This window comes from Anguilla anguilla, chromosome 7 (genome assembly GCF_013347855.1).
Source record: "Anguilla anguilla isolate fAngAng1 chromosome 7, fAngAng1.pri, whole genome shotgun sequence".
NCBI classification, from domain to species: Eukaryota; Metazoa; Chordata; class Actinopteri; order Anguilliformes; family Anguillidae; genus Anguilla; species Anguilla anguilla.
In genome coordinates this window covers 16,162,446-16,180,418 of record NC_049207.1, presented here as the reverse complement: position 1 = coordinate 16,180,418, position 17,973 = coordinate 16,162,446, and the positions used below count along the sequence as shown (strand labels likewise).

The following is a 17,973-nucleotide window of genomic DNA, read 5'->3' as shown; positions in this document are numbered from 1 at the left end:
TAGGTGAAGAATGTGTGTGTCAGTCACACATACCTACCAGTCCCTGGCTGTATTGACCTTGTTAGGAACACACTTAACAAACAGCAGTCGGGGAGGAAAAATCCCAATGCTCCAGATCACATAAATCGCTTCCTGCATAGTGCAGGACTTAGCCGGCCAGTGCAATGAGTCCAGCACAAAAAGGGAGGGGGTGGGCAGCACAGAGCATGAAAATAGTGTCCAAGCGCTGATTACTCCTGCCGGAGGAAGTTCCAATGAGTCACTGCTTCCCAAACCTGAGTTTTGCTGATGGTCCTTCAGACTGGGGAGAGAGAGAGGGAAAGAGAGAGAGAGAGAGAGAGAGAGTGTGTGTGTATGTGTGTGTGTGAGAGAGAGAGAGAGTGTGTGTGTGTGTGTGTGTGTGTGAGAGAGAGAGAGAGAGAGAGAGAGAGAGATCGAAGATTCGAGTTTTCTTCTATTGATTTCCTCCTCTGGTTTTCCTCTCTGCAGTTCTTGAGAGTTGAATGACAGTAAATTGAGTGTTTTCAACCATTTTTATCTCGCCTTTTCTCCTACAACCATCCCTCCTCTGTGGTCTTACATGGTCCCAGCATGCATCCTTGACCTAATAAAACCATGGTTCCCAACTTGCATTATTGTTGTCATAGAGACACTAAAGGCCACTGCAGATCAAAGTAACATAAGGCAGTACACGGAACAACAGATTTGCAGAGGCTATTGGAGGGTTTTGATACAGCGCTGTACTGTATCAGGATTATAGGATAGAATTTAACAGTACTGTAGAGATAATTGAAAAGCCATTTTTCTGTGCTGTAGATATTATTGAAGAGATGCTTTGTATCTCTGAAACAGTGGTCAGCGCTCTAAATGACAGAGAGCTGTTTTGTGTAGAGATCATTGGAGAGAGGATTTTTACAGGTCTGAAGACGCTGTTGGAGAGTCATTTACAGCGCTGAGGAGATTGTTAGGGAGGTGTTTTAACAGCTCTGCAGGGATTGTTGGAAAGTTGGACATGAAGGGACTGTGCTCAATGGTGTTTCCCCTGTTCCTACTACACGTCCAGTGAGAGATCCAGCGGCATTCGGAACTAATTGTGGATTATTCAGGAAGGCCTTCATTAGCACTTGCCACACATGGTCACCAGATGTGTGGCTAGTGAGAATGGACTGCCCTACTCCCCCCCTCTTCCTCTAACCTAATAGTCTGCCCTTTGTTTCCACAGGGCTATTGTGCATTAAGTGTGCCCCAGCCTGGTAAGAGAAGTCACTCAGGGCTGAATGGAACTCTTTGTAACAAAGAAGGAGAGGGCCCGTGGACTGGGGGGCTGGGAGGAGTTCATGCATGTCTCTGGAATTTTTATGGCTTGTTTTTGCAGTTTTAGAATTCTGAACTGTAGCCCATAACATATCCATTCCACTTTCCTCAGCCCACTCTGATATGGCTTTTGTCTATACTAAAAATATATATATATACAGTAAGCTCCATAATGTTTGAAACAGACATATTTTTTCTTGATTTGGCTCTGTTGTCCACAATTTTAGATTTGTACTCAATTCGCATGTGGTTAACATACAAATTCTCTGCTTTTATCAAAGTGCATTCTTATACATCTTCTTTTCACCATGTAGAAATTACAGTATTTTTTATACATAGCCCCTTTTCAGGGCACCATAATACTTTGGACATATTAATGTTATGCAAATAAAACTGGTCATGTTTAGTACTCTGTTGCATATCCTTTGCGTGCAATGACTGCTTAAAGTCTGTGAACTATAGACAACACCAGGTGCTGAGTATCTTCTCTGGCAATATTCTGCTAGTCCTGTACTGCAGCCATCTTAAGCTCCTGCTTGTTTCGGGGGCTAGTTGCCTTAATTTTTCTCTTCAACATATGAAACGCATGTTCAATTGGATGCACATCAGGTGAATGACTTGGCCAGTCAAGAATTTTCCAGTTTTTGGCTTTGAAAAACTTCATTGTTGCTTCAGCAGTTTGCTTGGGATCATTGTCTTGCTGTAGGACGAAGCACTATCCAACAATTTTGGGGGCATTTGCTTGAACTTGAGCAGATGTACAGAACTTGCTTCTATAAACACTTCAGAATTATTTCTGCAGCTGCTATCAGCAGTTACATCATCAATGAAGACATGTGAACCTGTACCTGTGGCAGCCATACATGCCCAGACCATAACACCCCCACCACCATGCTTCACAGATGAGGAGGGTGCCTTGGATCTTAGGTAGTTCCATTTGGCCCCCACCTTTTGCTCTTGCCATCGCTCTGATATGTGAATCTTGGTCTCATCTGTCCACAAGACCCAGAACTCTGCAGACTCTTGTAGGTACCTCTTAGCAAGCTATTACCAGTTTTTCAGCTACCTAGTGGTTTGCATTCTGCAGTGTTGCCTCTGTTTATGAAGTCTTCTGTGGACGGTAGTCAGTGACACATCCATGCGTGCACCCTGAAGAATTTTCTGATGCTTTTATCCAAAGTGGTGTATAATAAGTGCATACCAAAGGTCATTGCAACAACAACAAAACACAGGTCCGATAAGGTACAGTACTCATTATGTAAAAGTTTCCGGTTCACACAGTAAGCATAGACTAGGTCAGAGAGTAATGTTAAGTCAAACAAGGAGGCAAGACAGCAAGCTACAACATCAAGATAGCAATACAAGTGCTGGATGGAGGTACATGTGTAACATGGAAGTGCTACAAAACTCCTGCTGGGCCTTCACAGTGAGGGAATGCGCAAATGACTTAATAGCCTCCACTTTCGCTGGCAGTGGCACGGCTCTGTGGCTTGTGATGCGGTGCCTGAGGAAATCAATTGTGGACAGCCCGAACGGGCACTTGCCTGGATTGATGATCAGGCTCTGTTCGCTGAGGCATTCAAACAGAGTTTTGGGATGGGACACATGCTCTGACCTGGAGGCACTGGTGACGGGAATGTCATCCAAGTACACAAACACGAATGGCAGGTTCCGTAATGCCGTGTCCATTACCATTAGGCATGCCTATGTGGCCGAATTTCAAGCGGAGAAATTTGAAAATTCCAAACGGGGTGTTCACTGCAGTTTTTGGGACATCCTTAGGGGTGGTGGTAGATGGGAAAGTGGATTTGGTGAGATCCAGGAATCTGGCCAGGAGGCAGCAAAACTCATCAGAGAGTGTGCTCCACAACCTAGTCGTGTCGGAACCACTGAGTGAACATAGGAGTGAACTGAAGGTTTCAGCATTGATGAGCCGGTGGTACTTCTTGTCTCCCAGGAAATAATTAGCACAGAAGACGTCACCAAGAAGAGGGTGGACACTTGCCATAACAAAGTCCCAAGCAAAACGTTGTCCACCAAAACACAGCGCCACACTCTGGTTCCCGAAAGTACAGATGGAACTGCCTTTCACAGCCACAAGGGCGGGGCTGTGGCAACCTCCTTGTATGTCTATGGTTGATGCATGCAGGACACTCACCTGAGTGCCTGTGTCCCAAAGGAAATACCTCCCAGAGTCAGTGTCTGTAATTAATAACAAGTTTCCCGAATAGTCAGTGCCCATGGTGGCTAATAAGCACCAGTCTTCATGTTTCCCACCACCAGAAAGCTGCATGGGGATGGCACTTCCTAGCCATGATGCCAAACTGTGTGCAGTAATAGTACATGCCAGGAGGCTAGTTTGACGTGAGTGGGGCTCCGCATGGCTACACAGCACTGCTAGGTAGCCGAGGAGTATTTGTCGGCATGAAAATCCTTAATGGTTGAATTACCCAAAGCAGATTGTACCTGTGCTGGCAGTGGCTGCATGAACAGCTCTCTAAAAAGGAAACATAGAATATGATTTCCCAGGAGAGGTAACATATGGTCCATTGGTTCTGAGGGCTTGGAGTGACCCAGGCTGGGTAGGGAGAGAAATTAGCAGGCGTGCTCAGATTCAGATAGTCCAAAAGTCTCCAGGAGATGTGCGCTTAGTGTCCCATCTTTGTCATGGTCAGAGGATCCACAAGAATACTCTCGAGGAAATGTCCTGGAGGGCAAACTGAGCTTCAGTCTGGGCACACCAGGTGGGAGCCTGTTGTTCCCAAAACTCTGGTAATTTCGGAGAAACTGCATTCACCTCCATTTTGGTTAACGTCTCTGGAACCATCCAAGAGAGCTATGGGGTCACCAATGTAGGAGAAGTGTGATATAAAAGCACCATGGGACTTTTTGCTTGCAAAAAGAAAATGCCAGTATTTTATTTACATTTTCTCTGCAAAACAACCAAAGGGCTGAGTGACATGAAAAAGCCCATACGTCATTTCAAAGTGACATAATTAAGGAGACCATCCAAAAATTTACTAACAAAGCTTAACACAACGTACATATGACATTGCTCATCAGACTGTGAAGTATGCACATACAGTATGTTTATGTAGTATCCGCCACAACACTGATGATTTGTAGTTTCTTTGAGTTGAATCTGAAGCTCCTCAAATCTGCCTTGATAATGAATCTGAAATAAACTGTCTCAAGGTTGTTACTGAGGCTCCTCTGCTTTTTAAAAATGTGGAACATGAGATGCAGAATGCTACTGTGTGGAGGGCGTAGCGGGTCTTTGTGATGGTTTCTCTTGTGTCAGGGTGGCAGCAGTTGCTATGGTGCTGTTTACAAACACATTACTTCCCCAGCCTTTCTTGCCACAAAGTGGAGAGGCTTGTGGAGAGGTGAGTGGTATTGATTTTGAATCGAACCCGTTACTCTGTTTGGAAGCTAATGCACTTTCCACCAAACCAAAAAAGAAGGAAAACAAAGAACAACCAGCCACTCTACTGCTTTGCCAAAGAAAAAAGATTTCTACAGAGGAAAAACATGTTTGAAAGAGGAAATCAATTAAACCTAACCCCTATATTTTGTTGACTGGTAACAACGAGTCTATAAGGAAGAAAACAGTGTTGTCCATAAAATTTAGCTCACTGAAAGTGTCCTCAATGAAGATGTGGCCCATTCAATGTTTAATAAGTGGTGATCCACTCAAGATGCAATGGCTGCAGACATTAAGGTCTACTGAGGAGTAGGATGAGTGTTTTTGTTGTATTTTCTGGATATTTGGACCAGTGAAGTTCATGTGTGGGTTGCTTTCTGTTGTCAAATTTTGCTAGTGTGTAGTTTTATCCCCTTTTTGCCTGTAGGTCAGATGAACTTCTGTTACTTGGTGACGTGGTACATTATGTGAAGGACCTGCTGATTAAGGCAGAACCATAGAGTTGAAATACATTTTCCTATTAGTGCATTACATAAATCCAATTAGTGCATCACAGTCATGAGCCTCTATCTCCCTACATTAGGAGGAGTGACTTCCATCCCTCCTCCTAATGTAGAGTGTCTAACTCCATCCCCCTCCCTCCATACAGTGTCTAACTCCATCCCTCCTCTTAATATAGAGTGTCTAACTCCATTCCTCCTCCTTATGTAGAGTGTCTAACTCCATCCCTTCTTCTTACGTTGAGTATCCAATTTCACCCCCCTTTCTAGACAGAGAGCCTGTCTCCACCCCCTTTTTAGGGGGGTTTATCTCCACCCCTCCTCCATGTGTAGAGTGTTTAGTTTCATAAGCTTTAGTGACTGCACTGGGATGAGTAGGTGTTTAGTAATTGCAATGGGGTGTCTTTGCTCTTAGGAAGGGCATTTAGATGAGTAGGTATGTTTAGTGACTCTGCTTGGGTGAGTTGCTGTCTTTAGTGACTCTTGGATGAGTGGGTGTGCTTAATGAATGTAATGTGGTGAGTAGGTGTATTTACTAACTCTGCTGGGGTAAGTATGTCTGTTGGAAATGTGTTCAAGAAGCATGGTGGTGTTAGACAAGGCTAATAAAGTTAAAATGGAGGCTTGGTTGATCTGTGATTCTTCCTTTTCCCTTTGACCTGTACATGGGCCCAGGGGTTGTGCCACAGTCTTCTTTTGTACTGTCTCAGGAGTTATTAATCCAGTATGAGGTCTGAATGAATCAGGGTAATGCGTGGTTACAGTACTAATTCACCGCCCCACTGTTTGTGTCTGTTCTAATTAAGGCAGAGTCATGGCGCGGTCTGTTCCATATTATATGCTGCGTCCCCTCCCTGGAGGACCAATGGGGGAGAGTTACCCCCAGGTTCACTTTAATTGTTTTCTTCCTTGAAGTGCAGAGTGTGGGTGGAGCATGCTAATTCCAGTGGGGGGTTACTGTGGCAGCGACAGGCTGCAGGGGCTGAGCAAAAGAAGGGTCCTGGTTGTTGATTTAAACCCCACCTTCCAGCATTCCTGCCCGAGACACAATAGCCTTTGTTATCCAGCACCCGTCTCCTTACCCCCTAATGACTCGGCTACTGAACCCCATTGTCTCGAAATATTCTCTCACACACTCGCATACACACTCAACCATAGGCACCGCACAAATATCACAAGATGTTTCTTCTTCTTTACCATGGAGTGAACAGAGTGCAGGCTGGAAATCTGTTACATATCCGTGTGCTAATTAAAACCATCCTTTACCATGTGCAAGTGAAAAATCAGCAGCCTTAATTATGATAATTAGCACCAACTTCCTTTATATTCCCACGCAAACAAAGCAAATGGTATCAAATGAAGCTGCTCCTTAATGAGGTCGTCTGTCAATATCTGCTAATCACATATGGGTCATTTCTCCACAATGAAGCATAGATAAAGATCTAGGTGATTTCTCCGCAGAGAAGCATTGACGTGTCCACTGTAATGGTTATGGTGGTCTGGATGTGAATACAGTGGCCTTGGTTGCCTGTCCAGTGTTTCTTCCAATGGAGTGGCATACTTTAATTATGGGGTTTATGAAATTTCTAAAATTTTGTTTTTTATTGTATCTTTTTATGTAGTATGTATCATATCACTCATATCACATTTCTGGTCTGACATCTTACAGTTGGTTTCTCTTACTTAAGTTAATCATAATGGAGGTTATGATGTCCCAAAGTTAAGTTAAGTATCATAGCTCTCACTGACCAGTTTATCACATCCCAAAGTGGAGTTTACTGAATCTCATACTGAGATGTTTATCATAGTGGAGATTATCATGTCCCAAAGTTATGTTTATCGTATCTCACTGTGAAGCTGATAAAAGCTCTCTCATTGGAGGTTATCATAATGAAGTTGATCTTATCCTTCACTGCTGGTTTGTTATTATATTTCATACATGATAGACCCCATTTGTCCAGTATGTGCCTCTCTCATACATTAACCTATTTTTAAAATTATTTTTTATTTGTATTTGCAGTGTCATACAGCAACAGGCGAGCTGTAGAAAAATGAAGACTGCTGAACCTGAAGACCGGTAGGTATATGTGCATTTCCGCTCTGTGCTCCATACTTGTGCTTAAAGGGCTGTGCTGGAACAAACAGGGCCACACTAGTGTATATGGATTATTAAACCAGAATAAACCATAAGAATGAGACAAAAAAAGAAACTCCAGAATTCTCTGCATGTGGTGATTATGTTTAGGGCAGGTGATGAGTGAACCATCACTGTATTCCTCATAATTGTAAATGCTGGAAGAAAGGCTTCCGCAACACCGAGGGGAGGTTTATGGTAAGGCAGTCATCATAGGAGGCCATTGTCAAAACAACCATTTAACTCCAGTTTAATGAGTGTTTTTTCTTAATGAATGTTAAAGGCTGAGACAGAAGACATCAAAAGTAAATGATACCACAGCTACAGTGCGTCTGATGAAAGGACTCAGATCTTGTGGTTGCAGGTCATTTATAAAGAGATTAAAGAAGATATCACTTGTCTGCTGTGTCCTCTGCCTTTTACTCCTTCAGAGGGCTGTCACTCTGGTGATTTACTGACTGGCAGCAGGGCCCACACAATTTAAGATTGTTTTGTTTTAAACAGGCTTGTTACTGTTGGGCAGATAAAGAATGTGTTTTAGATTTTACATTTGGCGATTGGGAGTAGGTTCAATGCAGGATTTTTTTAAAGTTTAGATGTAAAACAGGTTTATTTGACACTGGTTTTTACTGTTACAATACTAATACAGGTAAAATACATGCACTTGGGATTTTTGTAATACTAGACAGATACTGGGTGCATTTTTATTCCGCCAGGTTTTAGTATTAGGCAGATAGGGGGCATGTTTGAGTTAGCTGAGGTTTTTTGTCAAATGAGATTGCGCAGTCCACCCCCATTTTAGATTTTTTGACCTTCAGATGGGGGAAAGCAGAATGTTACAAATGGAGATGGGATCCCAGTACAGAAGGTCTCATGGCTGAGAATTTAACCCAGGGTCATGCAGGGTAATTGCTGTATGTTTTTTAAACATATGAAACCAACAGGGCATATGTTTGAGACAGGATTTTAAATGTTAGACAGATGAGGGCATGTTTGGGATGATTTATCATATTAAATTTATATTTAATATTGGATGTATAGGGGGAGATTTATAACATGGTTTTTAATGTTAAACAGCACTGCTCATTGTGAACTAGTCTCTCAGGCAGAACTGTGCCAGCACTGTGGAATTAGGTGAATTCACTCCTCCGTAAATGGGACCTTTATCCACATCTCTTCCTCTAGCCTCTCCTCTCCTAGATTCTCCCTCCCTCTTTCCCTCTCTCGCCCTCTCCTTCTCCATCCCTTACTCTTCTCTGTCGTCTCTCCCTTCTTCTCCCACCCCTGGTCTTGTTTGATGTGATAAAAAAGCATGTTTCCTAACACTCTGCATGCTGTTTAATTTGGTCTCATCAGATGAAAACAAACTCTGTATGTCACGTTTCAGTTCTTCTGCCTCTCTCACTTTTCCTGTGTGTATAGGAGGCCCATGGCATAATGTGTGATTGGAGACCCCCCCCCCCCCACCCGTTCTTAATTGTGTTGTAAATTACCTTTGCTCTGTATTAGGCCCTGCCAGTCCATCAGGGCCATGTATAGAGGAGGGGGGGGTGGGGGGGGTGTGCAGGGAGGGAGGGGTGGGGGCTCTGTTTGATGTAAGCTCTGCGCAGAACCGCTCTGTATGCATTAGCGTGAGCGGGATCATTATGTGGCCTGTGTATTTGAGTCATTTTTATTTAAGATCGCAGACAATGGGCAGCTGATTGAGGGAAACAGGAGGGAGACAATGGTGGTCTGTGACAGACAATACAGCACCATTCCTCCAGCTCTGCTTTAGAAGGACTCGGCGCATTGGGCCCAGAGAAAACATGCTGCTTAGGAGGAGGAATATTTTGCCGTGGTATGTCATTATTTTGCAAATTTCTATTATCTCATCATGTTGTCTTCATTGTAATTGCAGCTAATTAGGAGGCTGGTTAGAGCCCGGCTTTGAGGCTGGCTTTTCTCTGAAAAGAGCCCACCGATTCCCGCTCCACACGAGAGGAGGCAGAGAAAGGGGAGATTAATCTGGTTACCTTGGCGACACTCGCTTCCATCTGCGGAGAACAATGCATTTTTGTTTCCTTGGATCAGTTCAGATCAACAGAACGTGGTTTCCCTCCGTAACAATACTGAATTCTTTTTAACTGCCCCCCCCCACCCCATTCCCCCTCGCCCTCACCCCCACCCCTACCCCCATCCTCCTGTCCCTTCGCTTTCCCCTTCTCACTCTCTCTTCATCTGGAGCCCTGTCTTCCTCTGCCCCTCTGTCCAGCCTTCCCTAATGTAGCAGGGCCGTGAGGGAGGTGTCTCTCAGGATCTGCGGATCAAAGAGCAGAAGCTCAGAGGTTGTCAGGGTGGTGACCTTTGACCTCGTCACATAGAGCTGGAAGGCTCACTTCCAACCCCCCCTGATCCGGGAAGCACTTAATAATAATAATACAGTCTGCTCTCCCCATGGCCACCACGTCTGTATCCAAAGGGAGAGAGACACAATGAAGCAGCCACTAAGCTGTGGCTCTCTGGCAGTACATGGCAGTTACTGTGAGTCTCTTACTGCAGAGGGCAGGGGTGTGGTATGAATCTACAGGACAAGAATATGCTGTGGCTCTGCAGGTCAGCCATGACTATGCTGTGCCACCACAGGACAAGAGTGTGTCCTAACTAAAATAGAGGACAGGACTGTGTTGTGACTGTATGACAGGAGACAGAAGTGTTGCGCTTTGCCTCTAAAACAGAAAACAGTGTGATATGACTCTACGAGATGTCAGAAATGTTCTGTGACTACAACAGGGGACAGAAGTGTACAATGATTCTGTTACACTACCGGACTCAAGTGAACTGTGATTCACACAGCACAGGACTGAACTGGGACTCGACTGAGTGGGTTCAGATTTTAAAAAGCCTTTGTTCTTTTTGTCCTAAATGCATCCGCTTCAATATCACATGACTCCTTGTTTTTAGGACTCTGAGGTTGGGTTGGAGCAGAAAACAAGGTCTCTACATCTGGTGTTCACTCTGCACTGTGGGGAGATCCACACAGTATTGTGGTCACTGTAGACATCTGCCTCACTGTACAGTATATAACACCGGCCACACAATCACACGTGTACACACGCGCACACACACACACGCACACACGCACTCTTCTGTCCCTCTGTCTCTGCTATAGGGGCTGTGTATGGTTGCAGTTTTATGTTTAGAAAGTGGTTAAAATGATCATTTGATAATCACCAAAACAAAAAAGCTCTTGAAATGACTATTTTCAGAGGAATAAACAGTTTAAATTCAAGTTTTACTTGCGTGTTAAGAATTGGTGGTATCTTGGGCAAAAGAAAGGCTTCTCACTGATACTTATCTTTGTGTAGAATTTCCTGTTGTGTTTAATGTTTAGTCAAAGTGAAGAGCTGATGGGACACTCTAATTTAACATGTAATCTCTGTCCAAATCCCTTCAAAGATGAGCCTTGTGCCAAAAACTTACTCCTTTTTTCTCTCTAAGTTTCACTGGTGCCAGAAAAGCAGCATCTTGATACACAGCATTCAGAAAAGCTTGCACAATTTTACTTTTGACAGCAGTTGCCTTCCAAACCCTAACATGTGCCTTGCATACGCACCTGTTCTTCTCATTTCAACTAACGGGGGAAAAGATACTCATTAATCCAGCCATGCTTTTTATTAATTCATTTATGCACGCATTTAACTATAGCGCACAAATCTACCATTACCACTGTGCTGTATGCCGACTCTTCAGGGCTCTGCACTGCCTGTGGTATTATAATGTAGATTAGGGGTGTACTGACTTCACTATACAGTTAGTTGTGTTGAATCTACTATTTGTATCATAATTCAAATATAGTAATAGTTTGGGAAGAAAAAGCAGGAAGTAAAAGTTGTCATTCTCAGGACACATGATTCTTTGTCTCTTGCTAATGAATATACAGTGAATTGATTTCTTACAGTATATTATAGTTTGTAGCCTACACCTAAATGTCTGGCATAGGAATGTTTTTTAGTTACAGGGACTCATGTGCTGCTGCTCTGAGAGGGCAGGGGTAGTGGAGTTACTGGCTGTGTCTCAAATGGTCCACAAGTTCCCTGTATAGTGGACTAACTAGGTTAATCCACTATCTAGGGAACTAGTCGACCATTTGAGGCACAGTCACTGTGGCCTACCCTCAGTGAACGTGCAAGGGGGAAATTATATTCATATTGTATCGACTCATGCTTTATTCTTTGGAAAATAAATATTATTTAAAAGTATGTCTGCGCTGCAGTTTTTCTGTTGTGTTTCGTAGCTGAGTCCAAACCCAGGCATAGACAAGTCAGTAGTACACAGAATGACACTGGTAAACAAATGTGAATGACAATGCCGACTCAGTTCATAGACTTCATGCATGACAGTGATGCGTGCGATTTGGCCACCTCCCGTACTGTGGCTGATAAGAGCATTGCGAATTTTTGATGTTCTGGTGTTGTGACAGAGCATCTTCCTGAATGGCTCTGTACTCCAGGGGTGGACCACGGCACCCTCCAGCACCGACAGTATTCTCAGTATGCTGAGCCAAACTCTCATGAGTAGCCTCACTAGTTAATTCAAACAGTACGTCCAATGACAAAAATCATGACTGTTATTACTGCATCATTCTTTTAGGGCATAAATTTAAAGAATGTCTGTAGTTGTAGTATTTTATGGGTGTGATGAGTATCCATTCAGTCTATTTTCTACTGTTGAGTTGGAACTGGGTTGGCTCAAGCTGGGTATAGAGTGGGTTTGCAGTGCTCATTTTCAATTGCATTGCCTGAAACCAGAAGTGTAGCTAATGATGTCCGACACATTTCCAAAGTCCTGTTGGGCACAGTCTTGCTAATTTCTCCAACACAGAAGGAGAAGGAAATCATGCTAGGTGATAACAATATCAGAACATGAATTGGTTTTATTATTTTGAGATGAATGTTTTTTCTTTTGTTTTAAAGCAAACCTAATCCAGTAATCAAGTGTTTGTGGCTTCTTCTGTTGTTAGTTCCTCAATTTTTAGCGCTGACAGCAACAACGTGCAGTAGCCACCAAAGTAGTTACTCAGCTTGGCAATTCACAGCTTGCTTTTAAGTAGGCCGGCATCAGTATAGATCATGAACTGAGCTCAGAAAGCTAGTTTACATTCCATTACAACCGTCCTCTACCAAATTGAACCAAGCCAGCTAGCTTGGTTCCAGTTCTACAGTGAAAAATATTAGAATGCACTGTAAAGGACTGGATTATCTCTGTTAGTCTGTGCTTTCCAGGCCTTGATGATCTCTGTTATGATGTGTTCAAATTAGCATGTACAGGGGTGGCATGCAATACTGTAAGTCAGTATATATTTTTTTTATTTTAACCTTGTGCAAGTACTCATATTATGACCCTGAAACCAATTCTGCAATTGGATCGGACTCAATTCAGCATTTCAGGGTCATAAAGTGTTATGTTATCATTCTAAAACCAATTTGGAGATGCTAGTTTCAGGGCACAATGCAAACAGAAAGGGATGTAAATGCAAAAAAAAGTGAAATTCTCTGGTGACAGGGGCATTCTTGAAAATAATGTTTTTAAAACCATCTGCTTTTCAGCCATTTGGAACTTTCATGTGTTTTCCCTAGCTATACACAAAGTGCAATAAAAAAAGTATTTTGTCAATGTGCACAACCACTAGACTTCTGCACAGGGCTAAATGATCCCTTTCAGACTGTGCTGTATAGGACTGAATACTGGATTCCTGGTTGGAGGCAGGGTCATGCTGGTGAAAAAGACTGTGTATGTGTCTGATTTGGCTGTAAACAGGGCCCCCCTCAGAACCCCCCCAAACCCTGGGGCCGACTCTGATGTGAACTGACAGGGTGGGGGAGGGCTTTAGCAACAATGGGACCGTATAGTGCACACTGTGCCAGCAGTAGCATTGTATTCAGATGGAACCATTAATATAGTTGCGTTTTGTCAATAAGTCATTATTCTTGTGTGAATGATGAGGATGACAATGCCATCAGTGATGGCGATGATGATCATAACCATCGTCATGAGGATGGTTACTATGACAATACGACAAGCTTTGTCAGAAACAAATATTTAAATTTCGAATGGTTGAGACTAAAGTTCACATTGAAGAAAATACAGTTCTCTACTGCTTTTTTTTAAATCTCTCAAACTTTCCTTCAATGGGATATTTGAAGACAGCCCTTCAACCCTGCAATTTGTAGATGATGAAATATAGCTATATTATCACAACTGGGAATGAGAGGTTCTGTGGTACATATTAGACCTGGGGGGGCTCACTTTTCTGGCTGTTTTGTGAGAGCAGCGCTAGGTGACTTGCGTGCTAAGAACACAAAAGCCTATTCACTGCAGGATGAATAAATTAGGAGTAAAAGAGGGGGCATTTACTATCCTTAGTGGGAAGTGGGCATAGGAAGGGGCAGAATCAGACGGCTGAGATACGTGTTGACCAGTCCACTGGGCTGGAGTAGGAAGGGATGCCAGGCAGATGCCAGGCCTGTGTGTAATGCTGTGGGAAGCATGCAACACGGTGGTGGCATTGTTCCTATGCGCAGTCCGAAGGACAATGCCCTCTCTGCCATCTGCATCCCCTCCCCTCCCCCACTCCTCCTGCACAGCACTGGGTGGGCTTAACCATCTGTGTACCAGTATGGGCTCCCTGGCACAGAGAGAGAGAGGGGGGGGGGAATGAGAGAGACAGAGACTGACAGAAAGAGGGAGAGAGAGAGAGAGGTGTACGAGCCTGCTACATCAGTAGGGGAAAAGGTCTGCAGCTGCAAATGAAAACAAACAAGTCCTTCACTGCAAGCAGGAGATCAGAGGTCTTGCAGCCGGTGAGAGATTAGAGGTCAGATGCAAGTCCTATTGGCTAAAGAGCGATCATAGGTCAGACTCATTGCCTTCAGGCAAACAGGAGGTGGGAGATAATGTGTTTTGGCATAGCATGCTGTACATGCGCAAGTACATGCAAATAGATTTTCATTGAATAAGAATCAATCCATTAATCCATTAATAATGAATTGCAATTATCTATTGGCTTTCACATATTGGGGAAACTCACCTGAAGCACTTCCAATTTGTGGCACCTGCCTGGGTGATGCATAGCATCCATTTTTTGTTTTGCCAGAATGCTAACCACACATTGCATGCACAAGTGACAGTCTGCAAAGTGATTGTATGTAGGAGGGTATTGGAGTATAACTGGTTTATATATGGTGCTTGGCTCGCACCATGGCTGGCGTCCAGCTGGCTCCTGTCCCTCGTCTTCCTCCTCAGTGCCTCTGGCTGGGAGTGGCTCTTTGTCTCACTGTCACCGGCAGGTTCTGGTGGCTGTGGTGAGCCCAGCAGGGGAGCAGAGATCTGAGGGGGTGTCCCTCTCTCCCCAGCGGCCCCTTCTGCCCTTTCTAGCACCGGACCTCCACCCTTATACTCGAGAGGGGGCGGGCAGTGTGGGCAGTGTGGGCAGCAGGGTGGAGAGCAGCCATGTACTCAGGCCCTGATTGGCTGCAGCAGAGCAGAAAATGCCACTACAGGAGCTCTGCTTCCATCTGAAGGTATCTGTCACTCTGTAGGTGTGCTTTACAGGAAGGACTGAATCGCCAATAACACTGTCAGCCATCTGCTGTGGCCTTTGGTACCTTACCTTACTCAGACATACTTGAAATTGAGTCTGAGTGCTTCTTCCCTACAGTCTAGAAATTATTTTCCCAGGAAACTGTTGCATTGTGGAGAGAAGCATGCAGTATCGGTAGACCAAAGAGTACTATAGTTTTCAAAAGTGTGGAAGCTCTTTGCTCAAAGCTGGGTAGCCTTGAGTTATTCATTAAACGCGAGTCAGTTGCTCCAGGTCTCCTGACAAAAGCATTCAGTTTGATGTAACACATTGGCAAATACTGGGATACAGTTATTTTTAAAGAGGAGACAGAGAAAAATGAAACTGTAGTTTTTAGTGAGAGGGCCCTGTGTTTGCGGCTGTGAGATCAGAGACAGCGTTGCCGTGGCGTTTACAGATGGACCTGTCCTCAGGTGGAACGCAAGCGGAAAACTGCGGGAGGCAAAAAAAAAAAAGACTGAAAATAACTATACTACAGCAGTTCCCATGCTCCCTCTGAAATAAGGCTTATCCTTCCAGCTCTGTAATCTGAGCACTTCTGTTGATGTGGAGACCTTGTGCATAAACATGTGCTCTTAAACATTGTTGTGAGAGAGCTGCCAAATCCATTCGCCGGGAGATGGAACTGAGCATCCTGCAGGCTTTGTACCGTAAACCGTTTAAAGTACAAAACACATGTAAACTTTAAGTAGATGCCTTAGATAGGATTCCGCCCAGGCATATTGAGAGAGCAGAACGGCTACGGGGGGATATTGGCGCCGGGAACCGGGGGGACTATTTTAGCGGAGAATTGGGGTGTTTTATCTGCAGCGCCAGTGCGGGTGTCATTATTAGGGCTCCCGCTGAGCTTCGTGGGAAGTCTGCGCGGCTCTAATGGAGCATGGAGATCGTCCCTCCATCTCGGGCTCTCGCTCTCATCTCTTATCATCTCATCTCTCCTTCTCATCTCTCATTCATCTGAGTGGCTTATTCAGCGGCGCTGCTGTCCCCGGCCTCGCCGCCAGGAATTGTTACAGGAGTAGAAGTAAAAGAATGGGGGCGTTTTCCCGCACTTCACCGCGTTGACTTTGAGAGGTGTGCTCACTGTGCGGATGTCCCGGGTCTTTCATGTTTTCCCTCTCAGTACACAGGTTATGAGGCGGTACGAATGAAGCTGCCATAGGTCAGTCTGGCTTCTCCTCTCAGTGGTGGCAATGCTGTGTGGGACTTACCTTTCGTAACGTTTGTGTGTCTGTCTGAGACGGTAACATTAGTATTGATTTAACAGAGCATTAGTGATGACTCTCTGTAGCAGTGACTGTGACTCTGTGTGGTCAGTCTTTTGCATTATATAATTAACTGGATCTGTGACCAGATCATGTTGATGTCTGAGGAACAACGATCCCCAGTACCACTGGCTTTGAGTAGCTGTTTTTATGCCTTTGGTTTGTGAGTTGTGACTGCGTGGCCAACAAAATATTTGTGAAATGAACAGAGGATAACAGCGGTTCAATTTACCAGTTACCCTTCATTTTAACTTCCATTTCATGTCATGCAGTTGAGGCAAATTTTCTAAAGAGTTCTCACCTTATTTTTCAAGAGCCATTTTATTTCTCTTTTGCAATGTCAAATAGTAAATTCAGTTGTCACGTTTAGCTGGATGACAATGTTTATTTGTGCAATATTCCATGTATATTCCATATATTAATGTTCAAGTAGAAATTGAGTGTTATTTAATATGAACCATTGATAGTGTGGATGAAAATGTAAAATGACAAATATAATAAAAAAATGAATGCTGTTTTGTGTATTTTAAGAGCACTTCCTTTTTATTTAAATGCCTGATATACAATTTAAATGTAGAAACATGTGGCCCAAGCATACATACAGTGTACAAAATGCATGTCAGCTAAACTGAACTGAAATCCAGAACTGCCATTTATTTTCACTTCAGTTTCACATAGCAGAACAACACTGCAAACAGCACAGGGCCTTTCTCCATGCTTATGCTAGTAGGTCACTTTCCCAGTTGAGAAAATTCAGATCTTTTTGAATTCCACAAACAGGTCTGCATGGTCCAGTGCAGGGTTACCAACAAGTGCAATACAGTTTAATACAATTGGGGAAAAGCTTTTTAAAGAAGCTGTTTGGTGATACATCTATACTTTCTGTTTAACAATGTTTTATCTGTGGATTTCTGTGCGTGAGTTGCCATGGGTTACATTTTCAACGAAAGTTTTTTTCCTGTGACTTTGAATTTCCGATTGTGCCTCTAGATTCACCATTGTCCTGCCCAGCCCTGTGTAGCCAGAGTGCTGCTGCTGAAGCATATACGTTGATGCACTTGCTTGCCAGCTAGCAGTGCCCTGTTTTATGCTAGTACTACAGGACAAAACCAGCATCTGTCAGAGGAGAGGCATATCTTTCACTGGAAACAACTATAGACAGTGGCCACCTGCCATTTCACTGGCTGGGACTAAGTTAGTGTTAACCTGAGACACCCCGGCTGACTAAATCCCACACCGTTCCTGTGTATGAGTAAATTGTGTGTCACCAATTTGAAATTCTAGTGATACAGTAGCCAGCTAATGGCATAGCTGGGGTTAATACTTGCAATATAAGGCCAAGCCTATGTCCGTGGGTAGTGCCTTACCATTTGAGTCACTCGGGAGTCCTGGGTTACAATTTATAAAATATAGGTCAAAGGAAGATATGAAAAAGGGTTTATCTGGGAACCCTGTCAAACTAGCAAAGTTTATTGCGAACAAAAAGTCAGTGTCCCTCACCTGAGACCTGGAACTGTAAAGGGTCTTTGTACCTCCCAGTTGTGGTTATTTGAAATGAAACACAGAAATCCTTTGAACTGGTAATTGAACCCAGTGTGAATCTGGGTACCTCGAGGCTTCTGCACTGTATGTGACTCCATGTTTGTTAAAATCAATTTTCTCATAATAAACGCTTTGAAAAGTCATGCGGCTGATTTAAAAGGGAAAGCTCTTCA

The 17,973-nt window shown here is 43.8% G+C and overlaps 1 protein-coding gene across 5 annotated transcripts in view; it reads left to right on the top strand.

Moving 5' to 3' along the window:
- Nucleotides 1-17,973, top strand: part of sox5 (SRY-box transcription factor 5) — a 169,696-nt gene that overhangs the window by 67,637 nt on the left and 84,086 nt on the right. For all 5 annotated transcript variants that reach the window (XM_035427275.1, XM_035427273.1, XM_035427274.1 and 2 more), the window contains exon 2: nucleotides 7,259-7,315. In XM_035427275.1, coding sequence (XP_035283166.1) covers nucleotides 7,259-7,315 — 57 coding nt within the window. The remainder of the gene's footprint in view (nucleotides 1-7,258; nucleotides 7,316-17,973) is intronic.